A 23,911-nucleotide genomic window follows, 5' to 3' on the forward strand; every position below is an offset into this window, starting at 1 on the left:
GAGAACCCCTGGGCCAGAGAGTGGTTAGGCAAGTGACGAAGAAGGCAGCAGGCAGGAGTGAGCGGGGAGGAAGAGGCCAGCCGCGTGTGCCTGGGAAAGTGGGGAGGTGAGCTCCCCAACTCTGGGTCCCATTAGCCACCGGCACCAGAGCAGATACTCCCTCATCAGACACCCATCCTTCTTGCCCCACTAAGCCTTGCCTACGGTTGCCAGATTTATCAAATTAAGATACAGGACACCTAGTGAAATTTTAATTTCAGGTAAACAAGTAATTCTTTTCAATTTTTTGGGGGGGTGGTTTGGCTGCACCGTGCAGCATGCAGGATCTTAGTTCCCTGACCAGGGATCAAACCTGTGCCCCTGTATTGGGAACACAGAGTCTTAACCACTGGGCCTCCAGGGAAGTCCCCAGATAATTCTTTTAGTATATGTTGTGTAATACTTGGGACATACTTAAACTTTAAAAGAAAAAACCACCTCATTGTTTAATCTGAGATTCACAATTAGTAGACTGTTCTGTCATCTGGCACCCTTTCTCGGATAAGAGCCCCCCGCAACCTGGCCTCCACCCTTGGGCCAGTAACAACAGAGGAGGGGAGCCGAGCAGGTGGCCCAGGAACCACCCCACTCCCAGGACCTCCCGGGGCCAGCAGCAGTGGCTGCTGAGGGGTGTTCTCTGCAGGATGGCCTGCAGTGACTAAAGGTGAGCCCCAGGGCTTGGGGAAGTAGGGGTCTACACTGAGAGGACAGGGAGGAAGCCTCGGGCCCAGGAGACTGGCCATGGGAGAGGACCCCAGGCCAACAGCCACTCTGGACCTGCTCCATGGCGCCTCTTCTGAGAAGGAGTCTATCCCTCTCAGAATGATGAGCCTCGTCTCCATCCGTGGGCGCGGCTGGGTGAGGCCCCTGCAGGCTGCTCACCCAACATGAAGGCGACATTTAGGAAGCAGGCTCTGGGTAACCAATCCCACCCCCCTGCACCACCTTCCTGGGTCCTCAGGACACTGGGCAGGTCTGGTGTTGTCCCCTCCATCTTAAGGGAGGAAGAGGGCTGCCCGGATGGGGCCAAGGTCCGCTGATTTCAAGCTTAACCACAGGCTGCCCTGCTCAGCATCACCTCTGCCTATCTGCAGCGCTTTCCGGCTACTTCCTGCTCCTCCCGGCGTCCTGTCGTTGGTACCTGGGGAGCTGGGCTTTGTCCCCTTCGCCCATGGTGGGCTGCCCTTGGGCATGTGTTTGTTTATCCACACTGTGATCTCGTCCTGCCCAGCAGCTCCCGGCACCCGCAGGGACACCTTCACGGGGCTGCCCCAGCCAGCCCTCTGCAGGGCAGCTCAGGCCTTAAGAGTCATGGTCCTTCCTGTCAGCTGTCTCCTCTTCCTCCCCCATCCTGCACTCGACTTACCTCCCGGGCCTCATTTCCCCAGGGAGGCCGAGACTGGGGGACTGGGGTTGCTCCATCCTGGCACTTCTGGGCTCCGCCTTGCTCCAGTGGACAGAGGCAGCTGGGTGGAGGGCAGGATGTCCTGGAAATCTCTGCGGCCGGTCAGCCGGGCCCCTCAGCCGACAGAATCTGTCCAGGGTGGGAGTGATCCCTGTCCAGATGGATCGGGGGCTGCTGACTGTGCAGGGCAGCGGGGATGTGGCCCGCCAGCTCCTGCACTCCCCTGAGCCCACCAGCTGTCACTGCAGCCGGGGCTCCTCACCTCTTCCTGTGCCGGGCTCCACCTCAACCCTCCTTCCTGTCTCATTTCAAAAGCCAACAAGCTTCACAGACAAATGAGTGAGCTGTGGCTGCCTCTGGCCAGCTCTCTGGCTTCGTCATCACCCCGAAAGCCAGAGGCAGGGGTTGCTGCCAAGGCTTCTTCCGAGGACCAAGTGCCCCTGCGGACCTGATGCTCAGGCGAAAGTGGTCCAGCCAAGGCTACAGAGGAGACAGGCTCACATCAGCAGACCTTTGCCTTTGGGGGATGGTGGTGGGGGTAGGGAACCAGGCGCGTGTGGGGCGTTCAGTGATTTGCCCAAGGCCGCACGGCAGGCAGCCGACTGGCCAGGGCTGGAGCTGTGTCCTGCCTCAGGCTGCACGGTCACCCCTCCTCCCCCAGCCTCACCCACTTTCCTCTCTCTAGCACCCAGCAGGCACCTTTGCCTCAGCCGTGCCCCGCAGTGTCTTCCTGTCCCCGAGGCAGGTCAGCTGCGCCTGAAACACCAGGCTGTGGTGGTTCACTCAGGCCCCTGGAGGTGGACCTCAGCACACGTGCTGCCTCGATGGGGAAGGACACAGCCCAGCGTGAACGTGAGAAAAGTTACAAAGGAGGAGAAATATAGGACATCCTCTGGTGACAGACAGGGAGCAAACCACTCCATGGGAAGCCACCGACAGCAGCAGGTGATGACGTGGGGGCAGAGTGACAGGAGGGGGGCCTCAGCTTCCCTCTGCGAGCAGGTGGGAGCCAGCGATGGTTGCAGAGCAGGAGGGTGGTAGGCTCAGATGCCTGCAGCAGGCTGTGTGTGAGGGGAGGTGGGAGGGGGCATGCGTTGTCAAGAGCTGCGTGGGTGATGGAGGGGAGAGGGGAACCAGGGCGGCAGATCGGAAGTGCTTCGTACAGGGTCACCCTCCTGGCCAGCTTCCCGTCTCTCCCTCCCTCTTACGTGCGGGCTGGGTGCTGGGGGGACACACAGAGGCTGCCCTCGAGGAGCCCCTGGGGTGCAGGCAGGCAGAGTGCAGACTGGCGGCTGCAGCCTCGTCCGGCGGTGCAGCCCAGGCGTCTGAGAGCAGGCGCCCACAGGATGTGGGAACCGCAGGGGCCTGGGAACCGCAGTCACGCGGCAGAGGCCGGGAGGCTGCTCTGCTCCTCCCGCCACCACTAAGGATCCTGAGCGCGGGCGGAAACAGCATCCTCTGTGGGGATCTTGGGATCACCTCAAGTAGGCACTGCCCCGCGACTTCCCTCCCCCATCCCCCACCCACCCCCGAAGGGATGGCCCGTGGCCGGCAGGGCCAGACCCCAGGCTGCCTCCACCGGCCGCTCTGACAAGTTTGAGGCCCTCTCCCGGCTCTCCTGGGGGTGTTCGTGTGTTTGGGGTGGGTGTATCCCATGGTGGTTTTCACTCTGGGACTTTCCATCCACCCGGAGTTGAGGTCCACTGGACGGGCCCCTCCTAGCTTGCCCACAGCCTGAGGCTTCCCGCCTGCAGGGGCCTCTCTGGGGCTGTGCAGGGGCCTCTCTGGGGCTGTGCAGGCCCCCGGGGCCCCCTTGCCTGGGCCCGGCTCGAGCTGGGCTGTGGGCCTCCTTCGACTGCTGTGAGTGGCCCTGTCCAGGCCGAGTCCAGGCCACAGGAAGTGGAACCCACACGGGAGATCACATCACAGTGCAGCGTGGGCGTCCCGTCGTTTCCTCCGACGGGCAAACGTTCCGCTGCCTGGAGCTCAGTGTGCGTCCTTCCTGTGCCCTGGCCAGCCGGGCCTCGGCTCCCTGTGGGCGGTGGGAGACGACAGCTCTTCATCACTGGCTCCTTTTCAGCCAGTTAGCTGGACCTAGTCCCTCATGCCTGATTTGGGTTTAATTCTTTCAGTCATGCTGTCCCAGGCGCCACCGACTATCTGGATGTAGTGGTCTTTCCTACAGGATGTAGTAGCTGGTTTAACCGCCTTTCCATGCTCTGCACTCAGTTCAGGCTGTGCCTTGAGCCTGGACAGGCCCACTGCTGACTCCTGCTGGCCTCCAGGGATGCCCCGGCCAGACTGCACAGGCCAGGGTCTTCAGGGTCTTTGGCCCCCAGGCCCACCTTCCCTGGCTTCACCAGCTGGTGGCTTTTTATCAACTGTAATCTCTCCCCCAATGCCTCCTTATCCACCTGGAGTTGGTAGTGTTATGGGAGTCGGGATGCCATCTGAGGAGGGAGGCTCCCAGGATCCCCATCCCCGACCCTGGACTGTGCACCTGAAGCCGCAGGGTCTCCTAGCCAGCCAGCGACCCAGGTGAGGACCTGGTCAGCTCCCTCCTGCCTGACTTCATCTCGTTCCCCTAACACAGCCCACAGGGGAGGAGGCCTCAAGCCCTTCATCCAGGAAACACATCGTAGCTTCTTCGGTCTGATCAAGCGGGGATCTGAGCCCCGGCTTCTCTCCTGTCGCCCGCCCCCAAGCAGCAGACACGGGGAAGGCCGGGTCCTCCTCTGCCTGGTCACGGATTGGGACACACAACACATGTTCAGGAAGCCCCATTTCACCTCCCCAAACGCTGCAGGCCGCTGAGGCCCAGCTCACAAACCCCTCTTCCGGGAAGCTGTCCCTTTGGGCCCCCCAAGCACTGACCCTCACAGCCTCCACCAGAGGTGGAGGTGACCACAGGTGCCGGCCTGTTCCCACTTCTCCACAGGGCCCAGCACTTGGGCCAGAGCAAGCTTCACAAACTCACCCTGTTAAAATGCAGATTCTGACCCAGGGGGACGGACCCTGCAGGTGGGTGGCCCGAGCCTGCAGTTAACAAACCAGCGGGGGAGCATAGAGGGCAGACCTCAGCGCCTGCTGAGGACTCTTGACTGAGGGCGTGTGGGTGGGCAGCGTGTGCGTGAGGGAACAAACCTCTATTAGTAATAACCAGCAGGCCTGGGTGCCCCAGAGATGCAGACAACGTGTGGGGGTGCTGGGGCCCCCCTCCCACAGCCCGTTACTGGAGTGTGGCGTCTAGAAGCTTTCAGTAAAGCCTTTATGTTTTTATTGCACATCATATAAAATGAACTGCACTGTACTTGTAACAGACGAGACATTCACAAGGACGTAGAGACCAAACTTTTCTTCTTTTTTGGCCCTCACCTGTGTTCCACAGCTACCACACGTACTGGCAAAACCAGGTAACAAAGAACTGTTTATTTGGGGGCTCACACGCTGTGCTGGCCTTCGGGACTGTTCAGTTTGGAGACTGCTGGTGACAATGACAGGTGTCTGGGCAGGATAGCACCTGGAGCACCTGGAGCCTGTGGACAGTCGATCTGCTGGTGGAGGCCCGAGGACTGAGAAGGAAGACGGCAGGGGCAGGCTCAACCTGCCGCCTGTCTCAGGACACGGACACCTGTAACTGGTGGACAGAGGGGAAGACACGCCCGACTCAGGCCTCACCCTGGCAGCTGGCAGTTGCCCATCACCCCTCCTGACACACATGGAGACAAACAGTGGGCACCAATGGAGGGGGGCGGCTGGGCCCTAAATCCAGCAGACCACTCTGAGGATATTCCAGGATATTGAAAGCAGGCTGTTCCAGAGCAGTCACTCATAGAGGGAGAGTGTGGTCAGAAGACCCGGAAGCACCGTGGGGGCCTGGCCTGTGGATGGACAGGGGCCGTAGGCCCTCACAGGCTGCTGATGGCCGGGGCTGGGGAGGGAGGGGCGGGCCTGCGGGCTCTGCCCCTCTTCTTGCCCGCGGGCTGCCGTCTCTTGCCGCGGGCTGCAAGCTTCTCCTTGCGGGTGGCGGCCGTGGTGAAGGTGATGCACTGAGTGTCCAGGAAGTCCAGCAGCTTCCCCGAGGCCACGTGGATGCCCTGCTGCTTCAGCTCAGCCTGCAGCTGCGCCAGCTCGAGGGGCTGGTATAGCAGGACCTTGCGGTAGAGGGCCGGCTGGGAGCGGATATAACGCTGCACAGCCTCCTCTGTGGCCGCTGCCCGGACAGCTGCCTGAGAGGCGCTGATCGCCTCCTCACCCGCCTCTTCTCCCACAGACTCCAAGGCTGCTCCAAACTCACAGGATGAGCTGAAAAGCACCAGACAGTAACACCTTGCAACACCCCTTCTTTCCACCTCCACCCCACGACCAGGAGCCTCTCTGCGGGCAGGAGTGTGTGTGCCTGCATCCCCTGCGAGCCTGGCATGTGGCAGGGACGACCCTGGGGCGGCAGGAAGCCCCAGGCTATGTCCTTGGCACTGTAACTGCTGGCCTGAGCGGGACCACACCCTCAGCCCGGATCTCATGCCGAGGGCAGCCGCACTAGGCTGGCCCCACCTGTGGGCGAGCGTGTGGGAGCCCCAGAGGTCTGCCTGGGAGGCCCAGGGGGTTGACCTTTAACCCCACCGCAGTCTCCTGTCGTCCAAAGCCAGAAGGCCACTGGGATTTCTGAGTGTCGGCCGTCAAGCCTCGCTTATGCCAGCTCTCAAGGCTCAGGGTCAGAGGGCTTACGAACACTGGCTGTGTTCTCACGCGGTTACCTCTGTGAGCTGCAGCAGCTGTCCCCGCTGTCCACAGAGGTGGCTGTGGACTCCTGCGAGGCCGGGAGCTGGGCGTCCCCACCAGGGTCCAAAGGCTCCTCCTTGGCTGGTGACATGCTCAGGGCAGAGATGCTGCCACCAGGCTGCTGCTTGTGATGTTGGGGGCCCTTGGTCTTGGCAGGTCCCTTTGACCTCTGGGGAACGCGGCCAGGAGGAGCCTCCAGCTGGGTGTGGCCAGCTGCCCTTGAAGCCTTAGAGGTCTGGGTGGTGTAGGTCTGGCTGCAGGGAGCCTCCAAGGGCAGCTGTGAGGACTGGCCCTCGTCCTCGGAGTCTGACTCCATAGTCTGGTGAGTGTACTGGAATATCTCCTTCAGTTTCAGGACCATCTGGCGTTTGGGCAGAGGGCGGACCCCAAACCTGAATGGGGAAACAAGTGCACTTCAGAAAGAGCAAACAGTTAACAACAAATTAAACTGGTGGCTTTGTGTACTTGAATCTTAAATGCCTGACTCATAAGCATTCAGAGCTCAGTATCCATCCTGAATACCCACAGAGCAGACTCAGGAATATTCCAGAAGGACCACACTCTGAGTTGTGAGTGGTAGGGTAGCAAGGACCTCCCTGGGGCCCAGGGTGAACAGTGGAATTCACTGGAATGTGATAATTGTGATGTTCTTTTAAAAAACCGGGTCCCCATCCTCAGACCGTTAAGGCAAGAGTCCCATTCCCACCCACGTGGCACGTGGAGGCCTGTCCCCAGTGGGTGACCTGGAGGAGCATGTTTCTCAGCCCTGAGTCACATGGGGAACAGTAGGTGAAGAGCCAGGAGTCAAGCACAGTCCCCACCAACCAGAGGCTCCTGCCACCAGAGCCCAGAGCGGACCCCCACAGCAGACCCTCGTTCCCCACTTAGCTGAGCCTGGACACACACTGGGGGGAGGGTCTGCTCGGAACAAGCTTTCCAGAAGGACACCGACCTGTCCAGCTCTTTCTTCAGCACTGGAGTCTCCATGATAGAGTACCTTGGCATTGGGGTTATGGGCACTTTTGGGGGCAAGTTCTTCTTCCGATCAGCACCTTCTGGACAGAACAAAAGAAACACGTCTCAGTAGGAAGGCCTCTTCTGACTCTAGAAGTGTCACCCACTTTGCTCGAGCTGCCCTCGCTCTGGGAGAGTGGTGATATCCACCCTTCCCCACTTGACTCTGGCATCCTGTCTTTCCATCAAGAAGCATCACATGGCACCCGGGGAAGGCCAGGGCTCCGCGGTGCTGACGCTGCTAGGGGCTCAAAGGCGGGTAAGTGGGGGCCAGGGGTTGGGCTGAAGGGGCAGTGGGGTGACTGCTTATGGGGACAGGATTTATTTTCAGGTGATCCTGGAAATCGGACAGTTGTAGAATATTGTATTAAAAGTACTGAATTGTACATTTGAAAGGGTGAATTTTATGGTATGCAAATAACATCTTAGTAATGCTGTGTTGTTTTTTTTAAATCAATATTTAAAAGACAACTTAGGGACAATTTAGGTACATCTGGACTTCGGTTCTTATCCTTTTTATGAGCATGGAGCCCTTTGAGACACCAATGAAAACAACAGGCTCTGTCTCCTGAAAAATGCACAAGGTTCTTTATATAACTTCAGAGAGTCTGTCACCCCCGTGAATCTCCCCTCAGATTCTAACACACCCTGGTCTCAAGTCTCCCGAAGTGGTTCTCACACGCCACCTGGGCACCTGTTAGAAATACAGATTCTTGGTCACAGCCCAGATCTCCTGAAGCAGCAGCTCCGGGGCGGAACCTGGCCTAGTCTTGAGATGAAAGTCACGTAGCTTTTCACGTGAACCTTTCAGCAGCACTCAGACCGTTCACAGTGTTGTGCAGTCCCCACCTCTTTCTTGTTCTAAAACATTTCATTCCCCAGAGCAAGCTCCATGCCGGTCTGTCCCCTTTCTCCGCCCCCACTGCCCCTGGCGATCACTCATCTACTTTCGGTCTCTGTGGACCTGTCCATCGGGGCAGTTCATGTAAGTGGAGTCATACGGCGTGGCCTTTTGTGTCTGGCTTCTCTCCCTGAGCACCGTGTTTTCACGGTTCGTCCATGTTGTAGCCTGTGTCAGAGCTCTGTATGGCTGAGGAAGACTCCACTGTCGGGATGGACCGCCTTTTATTCACTTATCAGCTCATGGACACTTGCACTGTTCCTACTCTTTGGCTGTTGTGAATAGTGCTGCTGTGAACATGAGTGTGCAGGATGTGTTTGAGTCCCGATCTCAAGTCTTTGAACGTTGGAGTGCAGTGACCTGGTGCTTATGGCAACTGTTTGACTATTTGAGGAGCCACATGTGTCTGCTCTTAAGATAAACCTGAGAGGCTCGTCACAGTCTCCCTGAAGTGCTGGTGAGGTCTTCTGGAGTGGGGCCACAGACAGGGGTCCTTAACAGGTGCCCAGGTGAGCGCAGGATCCAGGCAGCTTTAGGACTCCCCCACTTACTAGCTTAACAAGTGTGTGTTTTGACAGCAGGCCTTTCCTCCCTAACCATGGAGGTCAGGCAGGCAAGGGGAGGGCTGGCCGCCCCTCGCTGTCATTATGACTCTTCATGCCCCTTAGTGTTGAAACAGAGACAAACACCCTCCTAATACTCACGTGGTGTCTGTAACTTGTGTGTCCTCTGGGCTCCATCTGTGCGCGGCGTCTGGGGCAGAGGAGGAGCCTCTGAGGACCTCTGATCTTCTTCGTTCCAGTCATCCCACAGAGCTGAGTTCAGAAAGCTCTGCCGGTGGCTCCTAGGGGAGCCGGCCCCAGAGGACTTCTCTTGAGACTTCCTCCGGCCAGTGTAGCTCCCTCGGATGGGGGTGGTGCCCAGCAGTGCCGGGGAGCGGCAGTCCCTGCTGTCTGGGGCGCCCTCTGCCCTGCTGCTGGGGCTGCTGGTGCTCAAGGGGCCTGTCCGCTCGAGGTTCAGGTGGTCAATGGGGATCGGTGAGAGGGGCTCCATGTGCCAGCACCAGTCCTCGGCTGGAATCGGGGGGTCGCCGTCCAGCAGGGGGCTGCTACTCGCCTGTTGGGAGGCTGCCTCCTGCTCGTCCTCACTGTCCTCCACCTCCACCACTTCACTCACGGGAGCCTGAGCCACCGGGCTCCGGGCAGGAGGCAGGCACCTCGGGAGCTGCCCAGGGAGGTTGGCGAGGCCTCCTAAGATGGGCCGGGGAGCCAGAGGAGAAGCACATGGGCGGCATCTGCGGCGGGGGCTGGATGGGCTGCTGCAGGCCTGCCTTCTCCCGTCAGAGCCTCCAGGAGTGGCGGGGCCCAGGTGTGGGGACGACGTCTGGGGTACAATGACGGAAAACTTACTCGTGGCGTCGGGTTCGTCCCTGTTCTCTAACAGGGCCCTGGGCTTGGGCGTGGCCAGCGGGTCTGCTGGTGGCCTGGCCCCGAGGCCTGTGATCTGGGTCTGTGAGGAGCAGTCGCAGCTCCTGCTAGCCAGCGGGGTGGCGGGCACGAGCCACGAGGTGTCTGTGGTGCTGTCGTCAGTGCTGGCCCCCAGCCGCCCCTCCACTTCCTGCGGCAGCCGGGCCCGGCTTCCTGGTGGGCTTTGGGGAGGCTCCTGCTCCGCGTCGAGGTCGATGATGGAAAACAGTTCAGAGGACTTGGCACTGACTTCCAGAACTTTCTTGTCTTCTAAGGGACTGTTCAGAAATGACTTTGCTTTGGTTTGCTCCAGCTCCAGCTCTTCATCTGAATCCAGTAACAGGATCACCTCGTCTTCTCTGTTCACACTGCAGGAAGAGGTCTCAGGCCTGGAGCTCCGGCGGCCAGGTCCTGACCGGGTTAGATCCATGGGTGGAGATTTTTCTGAGAAGATCAGGACCCCTTTACCTCTGCGTTCCAGTGTGGAACTACATTCCTTGTCTTTCTGGCCTGGGTCCTCACACGATAAGGGAAGGCGCCTGGCTCTCTTTGGCTTCGGTGATGAGTTCTGGGAGGCCATGCTGGAAGCTGTGCCCTGTAACTGGGGTATCGGTGGGGACAGGTCACTGGGGCAACGAGGGTGGAGACGTGTCTGGCGAGGACTCCGGCCTTGATGGGGCTGCGGTGGGAAGAAGCGTGAGCGTGAGGGGGGTGCCTGCTGGTAGACAGGGGGATGGAAGCCCTCTACCTCCCTTTCTTGGATGGTCCTGTTTCCTTCTTCCCAATTGCTCGTCACCCGGGAGAGTTCAGGGTATCCAGCTTGAGGTGACGAAAAAGGCTGTTGAATGTTATCATCATCAGCTGAGCACAGAGGGGCGCTTTCCTGCCTCTCTGCCCGGCCCTGGGTGGGGCTGGAGGAGCAGGGACGAGCCAGTGCTCCCTCTGGGGCCTCTGCTTTCTCTCCCCCGTTCAAAGCCCGGTTGCTGGGGGGCAGGAGTGTGGACTGTCTCGTGTTTCCCCATTTGGCCGGGGTCTCATCTCTTCCTTGCCCGGATGATTCCACCTGCTCTGCATTTTCTGGCTGTTCTTTATCCTGTTCACTTGTGAGGATTTCCCCCAAAACTGGACCGTCCTCCCCGAGCAGGTCGGCTTCTCCCTCTGGCTCTGGAGCTTTCTCCCCTTGGAGCAGCTTTCGCTGAGTAGCCGCGAATTCATAAATTTCTTCCATCTCCTCCTCGTTGACCTTTTCTCTGTCTTCTTCGTGGCCCTCAGGCATCAGCAGGTCCTTTGCTCCCTCCCCCTCACCCAGCCACACAAAGTGCAGGAGCTCTCGGAAAGTCTCCACTCTGCCGTCAGCGTTGTCTTCCTGCTCCTTTCCCTGTCCACCTTCTGCATCCATCACAAAGGGCACTTGTTCGCACAGGTCAACAAGCTCACTCACCCCAAACCTGCAACAGGAAAGCCATGCGTCACCACCCCCTGCGCAGAGGCAGCGCCCTGGCTCAGGAGGCTTGGGGCAGGAGTCCTCCCAGGCGGGACGGCCATGACTCTCCCTGGCCCTTCCCCACTCCCCTGCAGAGACAGTGCCCACGTCCATGCCCATCAATGCCCCAGGCCACTCAGCTCTAGAAACAGCGTTTGGGGAGGGCCCGCTAGCCCCGCTGTGCAGCCTGAGCGTGGGCTGAGAGGGGACCGCGGGGCTGGGTGGTTCTATGACCGGACCCAAAGCACCGGGACACACACACGGGGACGCCCAGGCCAGTTTGGGTTAGCCCAGACACGTGCGCCGGCCTGCCTGGTGCTCTGCTATCTCATCGGCACCTCGGAGACGCCGGGGGCCAAGCCCGCCCCTCCCCAGGTTCCAGCCCAGAGGTGGAAGCAGGACACGGGGGTGGAGAGACCAGGCAGCTGCAGTGTCAGGGGCGTCAGAGCAAGCATCCTGCTGACGTCAGCCTTCTGGGACTTGGAGGGGTGGCCGTTGGGCAGCTCTGGTGGTGGAACCACCGAGGGTGGCAGGGCTGGGGGTGGGGGCTGAGACCACTCCCTCGTTACTCCCAGAGAGTGAAAGCCACTGGGCTCCCCTCCAAGTGTTCCCTGCGGCCAGAATCTTGGTCAGTACACCCTGTTCAAGGTCACCACTGGCCATAAACTTGGGATTAAAAGGTACAGGAAGGACTCAGCCCTGATCTCTCATGGGCCATCAACCAGATAATCCCTGTCGGTTACTGTCAAAAAACGAGAAGTAAGTGGAAAGAATAGCCCGGACCTCTGGGCCAGAGAGCGCAGGTCAGCGGCCAGCTGGGGAGTCAGGACGGTGTCGGCAGCATAGAGGTAATGCAGGAACGCCTGGGCGGCCTCGGCGCTGACGTCACGCAGCAGCACGCGCTGGTGCCTCAGGTCACCATCCTCTTCGGCCAGGAAGGCTTCACTGTTTATCTGAGGGACAGATGCACATGGAAGAGTTACTGATGGGACAGCCGTGACCCGGGGCAAAACAGGCCTCAGGAGGTCTGGGCGCCTCGGATCTCGGCCTAGGATGGGCATTAGCCAGAGTCGCTCCATTTAGCTGACCAGGAATTCTGCAGGTTAGGGCACAAAACTTGTCTGTTTCCAAAGTCAAGTCAGCGATAGAGGCTTAAGGAGCCAGTTAGTCCTCTGTTGACAAACCTATCAAAGGCACTAGAACTCTCTGACGAGACTGACAGCAGTTTCCGGGATTCTGTGACACCATGTTCAAGTCCATGACACGTTCAAGTCAAGACGTGACAACACAGAAATGTCATAGCAGCTCAGCCTTAAAGAGGTCAGTTAGGGACTTCCCTGGTGATCCAGTGGTTAGGACTTCACACTCTCACTGCCAAGGGCGAGGGTTCAATCCCTGGTTGGGGAATTTAAGACTCTTCAAGCCACACGGCATGGCAGAAAAAAACAGAAGGTGATTATAAGACTTTCCTGATCTGTAAACAGAGGAAAAGGAAACAGTTCTGGGGAAAACAGGATTTTTATTCAACGGAACAAGGAATCTGATGTTTCCCAACCCTGAGCTTATCTCCTCATAGCACTTCTTGACTCAGTCCTGTCTTCTCCAGGGAAGCACAACCTTGATGGCATCAGAGGAAGAACAGGTCAGAGGCAGTGGGTGGAGAGTGGGGGTGTGGGGAGGAAAGGGGCAGAAGACAGAGGGAGAGGCTGGGGACAGAGGGGAGGGTGGGGGGAAGAGGGGTGAGAGGGAGGGGAGGGAGGAGGGAAAAGAGCAAAGGGGGAGCAGGCCGCCTGGCCACGCACTTACATGCTGCATGAGAAGTGGGCATCGGGCGTAGAGCACAAACTTGTGGGCATAGAGCACCTCCCCACTGTCTATCTGAAACTGGATGTCGCTCAGGTGAGGGTTGTTGACCATGGCACTGAAGTCGGCCACCAGCAAACCGAGGGCGAGCTGAAAGGAGAGGGGGAGAGTGGCCACTCCCACCTGTGGGCCCCCGAATCGTGCAGGTGCCCAACAAACGGGGCGCAGGCAGCCAGTCAGGGCCTCCTGCCTCATAAGGTCCAACGTCGGGCTCCACCCTAAAGTTACCTTCAGGCCCTCAGAGACAGGGAAGAGCAAGACCCAGTCCTTTCTCAAGTTCTCTGTCACACCCAATTCCCTGGCCTAGAAAGGAGACCCGTCTCCATGGAGACAGAGGCCCGGCGCGTGGAGAGGCATGGGTGACGGCCTCACCAGGACACGGTGGCAGCGTCAGCAGCTGCTAGGTCTCCGTGAGGAAGCCACCAGCCCAGCCGGATGTGACAGGTGGGACCTGAGCCCAAGCAGTTGTGGGGCCGGCTGGGAGGAGTCCATGTCCCTTCTCTGACATCCCAGGGAGAACTTGGTGACAAGCGCTTGGCTGATACCAATGTGCTCACAGGATGACACCTTCTCTAAGGAAAACCCAGTTTCTAACCCAGAAAATCACCAGTACAGAACATGAACTGTTAGCTGGAGGCCTCCAGGACTTTCACGAGTCAGTTGGTCAGTCCCGTTGGCTGGATGAAGCACCCTCACAGAGCAAGGGTGCTCCCTGGGCCCCAGGACAGAGTAGGCTCCTGGGGCCGGGCTACTGAGGTGCCCCTGGGGTTCAACAACGGAAGGAACAGAACCTGGCTCAGCTCAGAGGCCGTCAAGGGGCACCCGTGGGCTCTGCAGGGGCCTGGAGGCTGGCTGGGAGCCGGCCGCACTGAACATACAACAAGCATTGCAGCCATGACCACGGAGCTGCGAGCAGGACCAGACATGCTCACCGAAGCCTGGCCGCCCTCCTCCGGGTACTTCTCCTTGGCTGGCAGGACAAACCCAGTCAGTGGAAGGCCACCGAGTGACAAGTCCATCCCTGAAAGGATTTGCAGGTTAAAATCATCAACCACCTGGGAAAGAGCATCATCCAGCTGACCCGAGGACGTCGTCATGGGAGGCTAACTGCCCAGAGGCCACCTGCACCGCCACCCCTGCCCAAGAGTTGTACTCGGGAGAGAAAGCCAAAATCAACCCTCACGACCACTTGCTCTGGTGAAGGCTCTGTCCTCAGTCAAAGCTGGAGGAAAACTGACGGACTCGCCTGAGTCACATTCACCTTTGAGGAGAAAGGAAAGCACCCAGAGAGACCACCTCCTCCCGCCAGACAGGGTGAACCAGGCCTATGGACCCAAGCGGCCATCGCGGCCCTGGGACCGGGGCAGGGAGGCCCTGAGGGTCGGGGTCTCACCTGCAGCCCCTCCTGAGCCGGCCAGGTCCCTGCTGCACGGGCTGGCGGGCAACCCCTCTCCCGCCAGCTCCAGCAGATCCTGCAGCGCTTGGCGCTCCCTCTGGCTGGCAGAGGGTGCTGGGCTCCGGAGGCTGTGGCCCACGGGGTGGGTGCGGGGGGCAGAAGGGGGTGTTCCCACACTCAGCTCTGGCGGCTTGAGTGGCTGTGGCAGCCGCGTGGGCTCCTGTGTGAGACCCTGAAAGAAGTAGGTGAGCCAGAGTGAGCATGTGGCCTCCACCACCTTGAGGGTCCTTGGGGAGCGAGCCCCAGCCAGAGCCACTTGGGAAGCTTGTCGCTGTTATCCCTGTCAGCAGGCACCTGTCTTGGCAGGGGCCACGCCTGGGGCCTTCGCATCCACAAAAGGGGCCCCCGCCCTCCTAGTGGCATCTAAATTGCTTCAAGCAGGTGAGTGCCGATTCCACACCTGTACACAGGCCTGTCTTGTTCCTGGGTCCCATCACAGGCAGATTATACCAGTCCAGGGTTGGACCTGGGACCCTGCATTCTGAGATCAGACGAGATCGGGCGCCTTCAGGCTGATACGGCCTGAGACGGGACCCTGCATTCTGAACTCTCCAGAATCTTAACACATTTGGAAACCTGTGGGCCTCCCTGTTCCTACTGTGTGAACCGTCTGGTTGTTGCAAAGACAACACAATAGACTCCACACCACGGTCCTCGGTTTCCTCCCCTCCACGCTTGGTGCCGCAGCCGGAGCCTCCACCCTCTCCCCCTGAGCCCACCTGCCCCACAGGAAGGGAGCACACCTTGGCGGGCCACTGAGGCACCAGGGGAGGCACCAGGCTGGCCGTGTAGAAGGACTCCAGGGCCCCAGCCCCGGTCAGGGCACTGGCCTCCCACAGCAGGTTCTGCGCCCCCCCGGGCGGTCGCAGGGCCCAGCTGCCCCTGGCCAGCTCTTCCTCTAGAATCCTGCTGGTGGGGAGCGGCGGCGTGCTGGACGGCTCCACCTCCTCCGACAGGAGCTGGGCCACGCGGTCCTCTATTTGCCGGCCCGTGGTCTCTGCATCCTGGACTAACAGCTGTGGTGGGGTCGTGGGGGCTTTCTTCTTGCGGGTCTTCTTCTCTGGAGAAAAAACAGAAGCAGCATAGAGTCCTCCTCCCACTGGGGACCCCAGGGGAAGCTTCGGCAGCTGCCTGCAGCCAGGCTTCTCAGCACCCCACTCAGCCGCCGCACCTGCTCCTAGCCTTGTCCTCTCTGCAAAAGTGTTCCCCAGCCTGAGCGCTGCCGGCACCGCCTTCTGCTCCGTCTCCGAGCGGGACAGAGCTGTGGCCACCAGCAGGTCCTCAGAGGGCTCCTCGGGCTCAGTGACCTTCCGCCTCTTCCGTGGCTCCTTCTTGGTGGTGGCTCCCTTCCGCTTCAGACAGCCAGCTCCATCGCTGAGGCTTAAATGGCAGCCAGACCGAAAGGTGAATGAGGCTAGAGGGGTGAGCAGTTCCTGCTCTGAGGGTCCCCGCTCATCCCGGGAGGGCTGGACCCCTTCTCCTCATTGGGGGGGAGTGAGAGGAAAGGGGTAAACATGGATTCAACATACAGAAGGATCAGCACTTTGTGTGCTCAAACTGTTAGGGACGGGAGGATCTCACGAAGGACTCGTGGAAACCAGTCCACGCCAGCTGGTCGGTTCAAAAGCCTCTGAGGACGGAGCGCTGTCCCCTCCCGGTCCCTGTGGAGACTGTGCCCAGTTTCCTTCTGAACCGTTTCATCTCCAGAATCAGCGCTCTGTTGTCCTCCACCACTACAAAAGGCCTTTTTCTTTTTTAAAAAAAAATCAACATACTTTGATCTCTCTTCCTCTTCCTTTGACTTACCTGGGTGCCGGAGTGCCCGAGGCGCCCGCGGGCTGAGCCCCCTGCAGGCGCACAGCCTGGAGCAGGAGCTGCGGGCCGACCTCCATCTTCACCGCACACTGTTTCAGGTGACTGATTCTGCTCTTCAGGGTGAGGAATGGCTTGCCGCAGATGGGGCACTCAGGGATCAGAGGCGTGGGGAAACTCAGCGCCTTTTCAGCCTCATCCAAGCACCTGGAAGAAGACGGCAAAGGTGGGACCACCCTTCCCTGGCCACGTGATTGCAGACAGGGCTCAGGTCAGCGTGGTCATGCTGTGGGCCAAGGCTTGCTGCCCCCACCAGCTGGTCCCTCCCCACAGCCTGCAGTCAGCCTCCAGACACTGCATTTAGGTTTCTGTGAGCAAAGGTGCCTGAGGAAAGCAAGGATATATTAAACACAGAGTCACTAGAATCAGCATATGACCCAGCAACCGAAAATAGATACTCAAGCAAATACATGAAAAGTGTGTTCACAGTAGCTCTATTCACAGAACCCAAAAGGTGGAGACAGATGTCCATCAGTGGATGAATGGATGAACAAGATGCGGTCCATCCACACAGTAGAATATCATCAAACCATAAAAAGGAGGGAAGCACGGAGACAGCGCAGCATGGATGGCAAGTGAAAGAAGCCAGACATGAAAGGCCGCAGGCTGTGAGTCCACTTATGTCTGGAACAGGCAAGTCTCCAGAGACAGAAGGCAGGTGAGTGGCTGCCAGGGGCTGAGGAACAGAGGGAGATGGGGCGCCTGCTTCATGGGTCTGGGGCTGACCGTGGTGACGGCTGCACAACTCTGAATGCGCTAAGTAAACCCGATTGCACTGTTCACTTTAAATGCCTGAATTGTATGCTACACAAATTCTCTCTCAAGCTGTTTAAAAAAACAAAAGCAAGGCTGGACCACCCCTGATACTGAAGTACTAATCTCAAGACCCCCCCGGAGCCCTGGAGATTCCACAGGAGCCTTGAAGCTGGTCACACCTGTGGGCGAGGTGAGCACAGACAGGTGACGGCGGAGCTGCTCCTACCGGTTCACGTGCTGCTGCCTCCGTGTCACATTCATGGCTGAGAGGTTCTTCTGACAGATCTGGCAAAAGAACAACCCCGTCTCCTCCAGGCTGTCGTCGGGTGTGGATGCCTGTTCCTGCCCAAGCTCCTGCTGGAGGGCCAAGGCCACTGCAGTGTCGCTTTCTGTGGTGGGGAGCCCGGGCCCACACCCTGCGGAGACACAAGGACCCATGAGGACCAGCTCGTCCTTGGACCTCGCGGAGCAAGGACACTGGGTGGGGCGTGAGGAGCCCAGACCCAGCCCGGGGAGACCGGACACCAAGCAGGGTACTCCCTAAACTTTTAACAGGTGCAAGGACCCCCAGGAAGCTCGTTAAAGTGCGGGTCAGGAGGCTGGCACTCTGGGGGGCTAGGTGGAGCCTGAGACTCTGCATTTTGGCCAACTTCCAGGTGAGGCCGCTGTGGCTGGTCCAGGACCACTCTCTAAGCATCAGAGCCCTGAAGAACTTGCCTTTTGTTTCCCATTTCTGCTAAAGTGGCAACCCTGGGCATCCCAGGATTGTAAGGCTCCTACTCCAATGAATCCTAGCTTTCCTCTTTAAAGCTCAACCTCTCCTACGGCTCTGACTTTTTCTTGCCCTTCCAGGTCAGAGTCGAATGCTGCTCTTGGTTTTCCTTGGCATTAGACCAGAGGATGGACTGATTCTAATCTTGGGATGGTGCCCAAGGCAGCCGTGCCCACTGTTGCGGCCCTGTTATACCTGATGTTGCTGGAGCAGACCCTTGGCACCCACACGGGATGTGCCCTGAGAACAGAGCCAGAAAAGCACCATACTTCATTTTGGTCCAGTACCTTTTTAAACAAAGCAATGGTTTATCTCTCCTGATGGTTACTGGCTATGATGTGAAGACTGATGGAAACAACTCAGTCACATGCAGGGCAGGGGCTGGGCTCATGCACTGGCTGAGTGACCCCTCTGCACCCCTTGGTGCCCTGTGGACCAAGGACTGATGCCACATCACTGCGTCACCTGCGTGGGCCTTTGGGGTAGCCCAAGAAGGCTCAGTAGTCCTGAGGTGAAACCTGCAAGTAAATACTGGGAAACTACGGATTTACTGGCTGTAGCTCTGTCAATACTTTCTTCCTATTTCTTTTCCTTTTGTGTATTTTCACCAGGGATGAGGATTCCTGCTGTTTAGGGGATAAAGCACCACGAACAGTACGAGCCTCCTGGGGTGGTACAACATGCAGCATATGGCACTTCCCTGCAGGAAGGGGTTACATGACATGAGGCAGAAACCAGCAAATCCAGAAAGTGGGGAGTTTTAAAAGACAACTGTCCTAGATTTTTTAAGAAGTCAGTATCACAAAAAACAAGGACAAGATAAGAGACTGTTATAGAGTCTAGACCAGAGAGACTACTGAGCCACGGCTATAAGCAGCGTGTGACGAATCCCTGTTCAGGAAGAGTTCGCTACAGAAGCGGTCCTTGGGGCAGCCGGGAAAATCTGAATGTGCACTGGACAGCAGGCAGTGTTCTGGAATCACGTGTGTTTATGGAATTGTGGTTATGTAGGAGAGTCTAGGCGTGAAGCATCATGATGTCTGGGACTTGCTTTCTGACAGTACGGAAGTAGTGTCCATTTATAGAGACAAAAGAGGTGTGGCAGAATGTCCACTGTTTGTTAAATCTAGGTTGAGGGCATAGAGATTTCATTGTAATATGTTTTTCTGACTCTTTTGAATGAGAAAATTTTTCTAATAAGTCAAAATGGAAAAAGAGGAAGTGGTACCTTCTCAAAGAAGCTAAGTGAGAAATGACCCAGGGGACCCTCTTTTCTCTGGCCAGAGTGGCAAAGGCAGAGCATGGGGCAGAAGGCCCACCCCTGGCTGAGAAGGCAGGCTCCTTCCTGACCCCTTTCCCCCAACATCATCCCTGTTGGGAAGACAGCGCTTCCTTCATACCGTTCGCCGCCATCACATCTTGAGGGCCCTTTGGGACATTTTCTTCAGGTGCAGCCTCGAGCGAGCAGCCTTCGGAAGCATGTCTTAAGCGCTCGGGGTCTGCTCTCTTGAACTGCTGCATTCGCTGGAGCACCAGCTCTGCCGCCCTGGGTTTGGAGGGACTTGGCGCCGTTGCAGTCAGACAGGAGGCAGGTGGCTGCAGGAGGCTGTCCACGGTGGCCTCTGGCGAGGAGGAGAACATTCACACGCGTCAGTTCTACAGGAGAAACCGAAGGTCTTCTAGTTCCAAAGACCTCAGATTTCAAAGGGGTCCTTTACTGACTACATTAGGTGTAACTCGAAAGTACTGATTGTTGTTTGGTAGCCTCACTGTTTGCGGTGATAAAAATACCCCTGCCATTTGTATCTGTGATGGGAGGGGGCGCATTTCTGAGGTGATAAACATGTTCTAAAATTAAGTGGTGGGGATGGCTGCACAACTCTGTGAATAAAGTCACTGAACCGTCCACTTGAAAGGGGTCAATTTTATAGAATGTGAATTGTATCTCTATAAAGCTGTTACTAAAGAGTTATTAATGACAAACACATATCTTTCTATGTCAGAAGTTCTCCTTTAACTTGGTGTCTGAAGATGACCTCTGGGGGGATCCATGCAGCCCCTGATGCTGCATGTCACCCTCGCAGGTGTGTTTTTGGGGGGAGCAGTGCAGTGTTCTGGGGGAAACCAAGCATAGCTTTCACTATACTCTCAAAGGCGGGTGAAAGACCAATAACATTTTGGCAACATTAATGAAGCCTTACAACAGTCTCTGTGAGCTAAGGCTTTACCACCACTGCACTGGGGAGGTCATGCTGACCACATAGGTAAAAAACATTATTTAAGATCAGGAAGTGATGGTGAGAAAAATTTAGAAACAGAATTCAGGAGTCCAAAGATCTTGTGCTGTATTATATACGCAAGGCTGGTTTTTAGTTCTGCATGAAGAATGTATGTTAAGCATGTGGTTTAATACATCAGGGCAGCAGGGTAAGCAAGTTGCTTTAAACAAATAAACAGACAAGAATAAAAGGTGTTTGGAAGAGATAGGAAGGACAAGAAGATTCTCCTGGGACTCAAACCCACATGGCATATGCCTTCTACCTTCTCAGCAGCCTAAGCAAACTGGCTTACCCATTGCAACTTACCCACTTTGGAATGAACCCAAGAAAATGAGAGCAGTAGCATTATTTTTATGTTCATGAAAAAAAAAAAAAACACAAACTCACGTTAACTGCATGATGTAAACGTTAACAGGAAAATGAAAGAGCAGATGGCCCCAAATATATCATGTAGAGAATTCATACAAGGGTAATGAATTTTTTCTTAATGACTTTTGTTTAAAACAAGAATCAGCAAACTATGGTCTTGGGCAGGCTGCCTATTTTTGTAAATGAAGTTTTGCTGGAACACAGCCCATTCAATTATACATCGTCTAAGAAGTAATTTGGGACAGAGACTGTATGGCCGGCGAAGCCAAAGAAACTTACTAGCTTTCAGAAAGTTTTCTGATCCTTGGTTTAAAATGGTGCAAATCACCTCTGGTGTCCTCTCGGGCAGAGGTTCTGACTGGTTACCTGTCTGGGTGCTCCATGCGCTATCCTGGAGTACAGCAGAAGTGTGTACACCTCCCTCGGTGTTTTCAGGGGGAGCTGGTTCAGTCTTTGGCCTCTTGGGTGCCCTGTGCTTTTGAGTCCGCGGGACCGGGCCGCCAGGGCAAGTTTTCCTCTCAGCGGCGCCTTGCGGAGTTTTGCTCTTAGAAGCCGTTGGTTTGGTCCTTTTTGGTTTGCTTCTTATATGGGTGCCATTGGAGGCCTTTTGTGTCTTCTTTTCCTTTGACACTTCCTTGGGACCATTCTTTTTCACCCTTTGGAAAAAGCTGGCACAGAGTTCCTGAAAGTCATCATCTGACTCATCCATCATCTGACGGGTTTGAAGGCTTTCAGGCTGGTCTTCGGAGAAGTGAGGGTCGATATGGGGGCATGTGCACAGGTGAGAGAGTGAACCCAAGTGTGAGCCTGGCCAGGCCTCATTCACACTGGAAGCTTCATTATGATTCCTCGTTGCTTCTTACTGTAGTACCTGGAGAGTTTGCACAGTTGAGCAGGATGTACTGTTCCCTCCCTCCATAATGATGTCAAATGTCTTTCTTGGACTTCCCGGTGGTCCAGTAGATAAGAATCCACCTGCCAACGCAGGGGACATGGGTTTGATTCCCAGTCTGGGAAGATCCCACGTGCTGCAGAGCAACTTGGCCCGTGGGCCACAACTACTGAGCCCACGTGCGGTGACTACTGAAGCCCGTGAGCCCAGAGCCTGTGTTCTGGAATAACAGAAGCCACCACAATGAGATGCCCATGCACCGCAATGAAGAGCAGCTCCGGCTCACTGCAACTAGAGAAAGTCCAAGAATGGTGAGGACCCAGCACAGCCAAGAAAGATAAATAAATAAAATTTTTAAAGTGTCTTTCTTCAAACTGAACCTTTGTTCAGCACACTGAAAGCTTACCTTTATTAAAGTTCACATCTGAGAGGGTCTGTTGTCCAGTAGACGCCTCCCAGAGAGAATACATGTGGCCCTGGTGCTCAGGTGATTCCCCAGGATCTCCATGGTGATAAAGCACATGTGGTCCATTTAAGTTTTCACCTGAGAAAAACCAAAAGCATTTAAGTGTAATTAGATAGATATTGTCATTTTATGTCATTTCTCCCAGGAAGGTACAAGAGCATGTGGAGTATGGGAAAAGTCTTCAGGGTGACAATACCCCTGTCAAACACTCAGCTATAGCCTGGTTAACACAAACTAATCATCCTACAGGTTACCACAAAGCAACAGGGGAGAGGGACCTAAAGACTTGTCAAAGCATGTTTTTCCATGGGCAGAAAAATGTATGCATCTTGGAAGAGTAACCAGAGTCTGGGGAATGAATCCCATGAAGAGCGGTCACCACAGAATCAAGATGGTCCCTGAATCCAGAAAAACGATCTCTGGTCCAAGGCCTTCAGGTCTCAGAGGCTCTATGAGCAAGCAATATAATAAGAGAGAGAAAGAGGGAATGTGCACTTGAACTCTCAGGAAGAAATCAAAGACAGGAATACAGCAGGCTCATCCTTCATTGACAGAACCAATTTTTCCAAATCAGAAAAAGGTCACTTTTCTCTATTCTCACCCCAGCAACTCTCCTAACTCACGTGACCAGAATGCTGCCCACGTGCAAAGGCTGGGCCTTACCGGCATGATTATTTATACTGGCACAGTTTAGTGGAGTTTTGAAAATCAAAACTGAATAACCCCATGGTAGTGTTCATTTCAGATACCATAAGGCAGTTTCCACGGTCCAGGTAATCCATTAATCATCTAGTTTTCCAGAGTGGGGCAGACACACACACCTAAAATCTACTTTGCATGGCTGGCTCATTTTCATCTTCCATCTCCTTAGAGAAGCTTGTTTTCTCAGTCTTTATCTAATTGAATCCTCTCCACTCCCATTTATCTTCTATCATCACACACTGTTTTCACAGTGGCGTTTATCATGTTATAATCACATGTAATAGATTTATTGAATGCTTACTGTGCAGGCAGCCATCCCAAGTGCTTTACAAGTCTAACTAGTTTAATATTTACAACAACTCTACTAGGTAGGACCTATTGACACCCCTTCTTTACAGCAAGGAACCAAGCACAAGAATGAGAAACTGGCTCAAGTTCACACAGCCTTTCAAGAGGCAGGCTGGGATCAAATCCAGGCAGTGTGGTTCCAGGGCATTAGCTCTTATATTTTTATTCAGTAGCTTGTTTTGTGTCCCCTACTAAGCTCAAAACTTCACGAGGGCACGCACTCATTTTGTATTCTCTTTGGCTGACAAGGTGCCTGACTTAACTGTTGAGTTTGGTACGATCGGGAGCACCAGAGAAAGTGGTGGGAGCGAAGGCTGCACAGAGAAGCAGAGATGCGTGTCTGAGTGCCTGGAACGTCAAGCCAAGCAAACTGTTGGACGTGGTAGCTGGAGCAAACTCCAGCCTCCACACCGCCCTGAGTCGCGACATCTCTGCCGGTATTAGTCTAAAACAGTGTATCTACCATAGGCGCTCTATCGGTATTTGCTAAGGAGTAACGGATCCGAACGAGACGGCAACTCCCAGAGGCCCGGGGACTCTGCCTACCCAGCTTGGTACCTACCGCGGCAGGGCTCACTGCAGACGCGGAAAGAATGAATGGGCAGGTGAGGGGCGGACCCCCCGCCTCCCCTAACCCGGTGACACACGGGTTGCCACCTGGGGAAGGGCTGCCAAGGACTTAGGTGGCTACAAAGGCAGATGGCGAATTCCGATCGCCAGTCGGACGCCCGGGCCGTGACCCATGGGTATCCGGATCCCCCCACCCATCTTACGTTCAGACAGCCCTGGCCCCCTCTACCTAAGCCCGGCTCCTGCCTCTAACCGCGGCTGGGGGCGGGCGAGAAAGGCTCTTTTCTCTCAGAAGAGCGAGAAAGGCCTGAGGCGGCAGGACCTCCTCTCCCCGGTGCAGACTCCCGGCCCCAAAGCCCGACTCCTCCTACCTCTGGCGCGGCCGCAGCACCTTCTCAACGGCGACCCAAGCCCCTGCGCATGCGCGGCGGATAATTGCGGCTGCGCGGGCGCAGAGGGATCCTGGAGGCTCGCGT

The 23,911-nt window shown here is 56.4% G+C and overlaps 2 protein-coding genes and 1 long non-coding RNA gene across 12 annotated transcripts in view; 1 reads left to right on the forward strand and 2 right to left on the reverse strand.

Annotated features, from left to right (window-relative positions):
* The window catches only part of NLRC3 (NLR family CARD domain containing 3), a 28,260-nt gene extending 26,370 nt beyond the window's left edge, over positions 1 to 1,890 (reverse strand). The window contains exon 1 of one of the 4 annotated variants that reach the window (XR_011563994.1): positions 1,406 to 1,890. The gene's annotated coding sequence lies outside the window, so the exon portion shown is untranslated. The remainder of the gene's footprint in view (positions 1 to 1,405) is intronic. The other 3 variants (XM_070779534.1, XM_019988330.2, XM_019988331.2) reach the window with 3 other exon arrangements.
* Positions 1,891 to 4,858: 2,968 nt separating this feature from the next.
* SLX4 (SLX4 structure-specific endonuclease subunit) lies at positions 4,859 to 23,909 on the reverse strand. 7 transcript variants are annotated; one of them, XM_070779536.1, is made up of 16 exons: positions 23,807 to 23,909; positions 21,756 to 21,893; positions 20,737 to 21,640; positions 19,210 to 19,431; positions 17,264 to 17,453; positions 16,216 to 16,428; positions 15,581 to 15,789; positions 15,153 to 15,469; positions 14,347 to 14,581; positions 13,886 to 13,974; positions 12,897 to 13,043; positions 11,874 to 12,043; positions 8,846 to 11,055; positions 7,179 to 7,281; positions 6,202 to 6,618; positions 4,859 to 5,749 (listed from the first exon to the last, which is right to left on the reverse strand). In XM_070779536.1, the coding sequence occupies exons 3-16, from the start codon at positions 21,167 to 21,169 to the stop codon at positions 5,353 to 5,355; spliced, it is 5,352 nt and encodes a 1,783-aa protein (XP_070635637.1). In that variant the 5' UTR covers positions 21,170 to 21,640; positions 21,756 to 21,893; positions 23,807 to 23,909; the 3' UTR covers positions 4,859 to 5,352. The 7 variants fall into 7 exon arrangements, with proteins under 7 accessions (XP_070635637.1, XP_070635640.1, XP_070635639.1 ...); XM_070779539.1 differs by lacking the exon at positions 23,807 to 23,909 and adding an exon at positions 23,428 to 23,796 and having other exon boundaries at positions 20,737 to 21,328; XM_070779538.1 differs by lacking the exon at positions 23,807 to 23,909 and adding an exon at positions 23,428 to 23,796 and having other exon boundaries at positions 20,737 to 21,432.
* On the forward strand, positions 16,423 to 19,715 carry LOC139179693 (uncharacterized). The gene is made up of 2 exons (XR_011563995.1): positions 16,423 to 16,939; positions 17,107 to 19,715. It is a non-coding gene; the product is annotated as an uncharacterized lncRNA (long non-coding RNA).
* Positions 23,910 to 23,911: the final 2 nt, after the last annotated feature.

The sequence above is a fragment of the Bos indicus genome, chromosome 25, assembly GCF_029378745.1.
Source record: "Bos indicus isolate NIAB-ARS_2022 breed Sahiwal x Tharparkar chromosome 25, NIAB-ARS_B.indTharparkar_mat_pri_1.0, whole genome shotgun sequence".
Taxonomy (NCBI): domain Eukaryota; kingdom Metazoa; phylum Chordata; class Mammalia; order Artiodactyla; family Bovidae; genus Bos; species Bos indicus.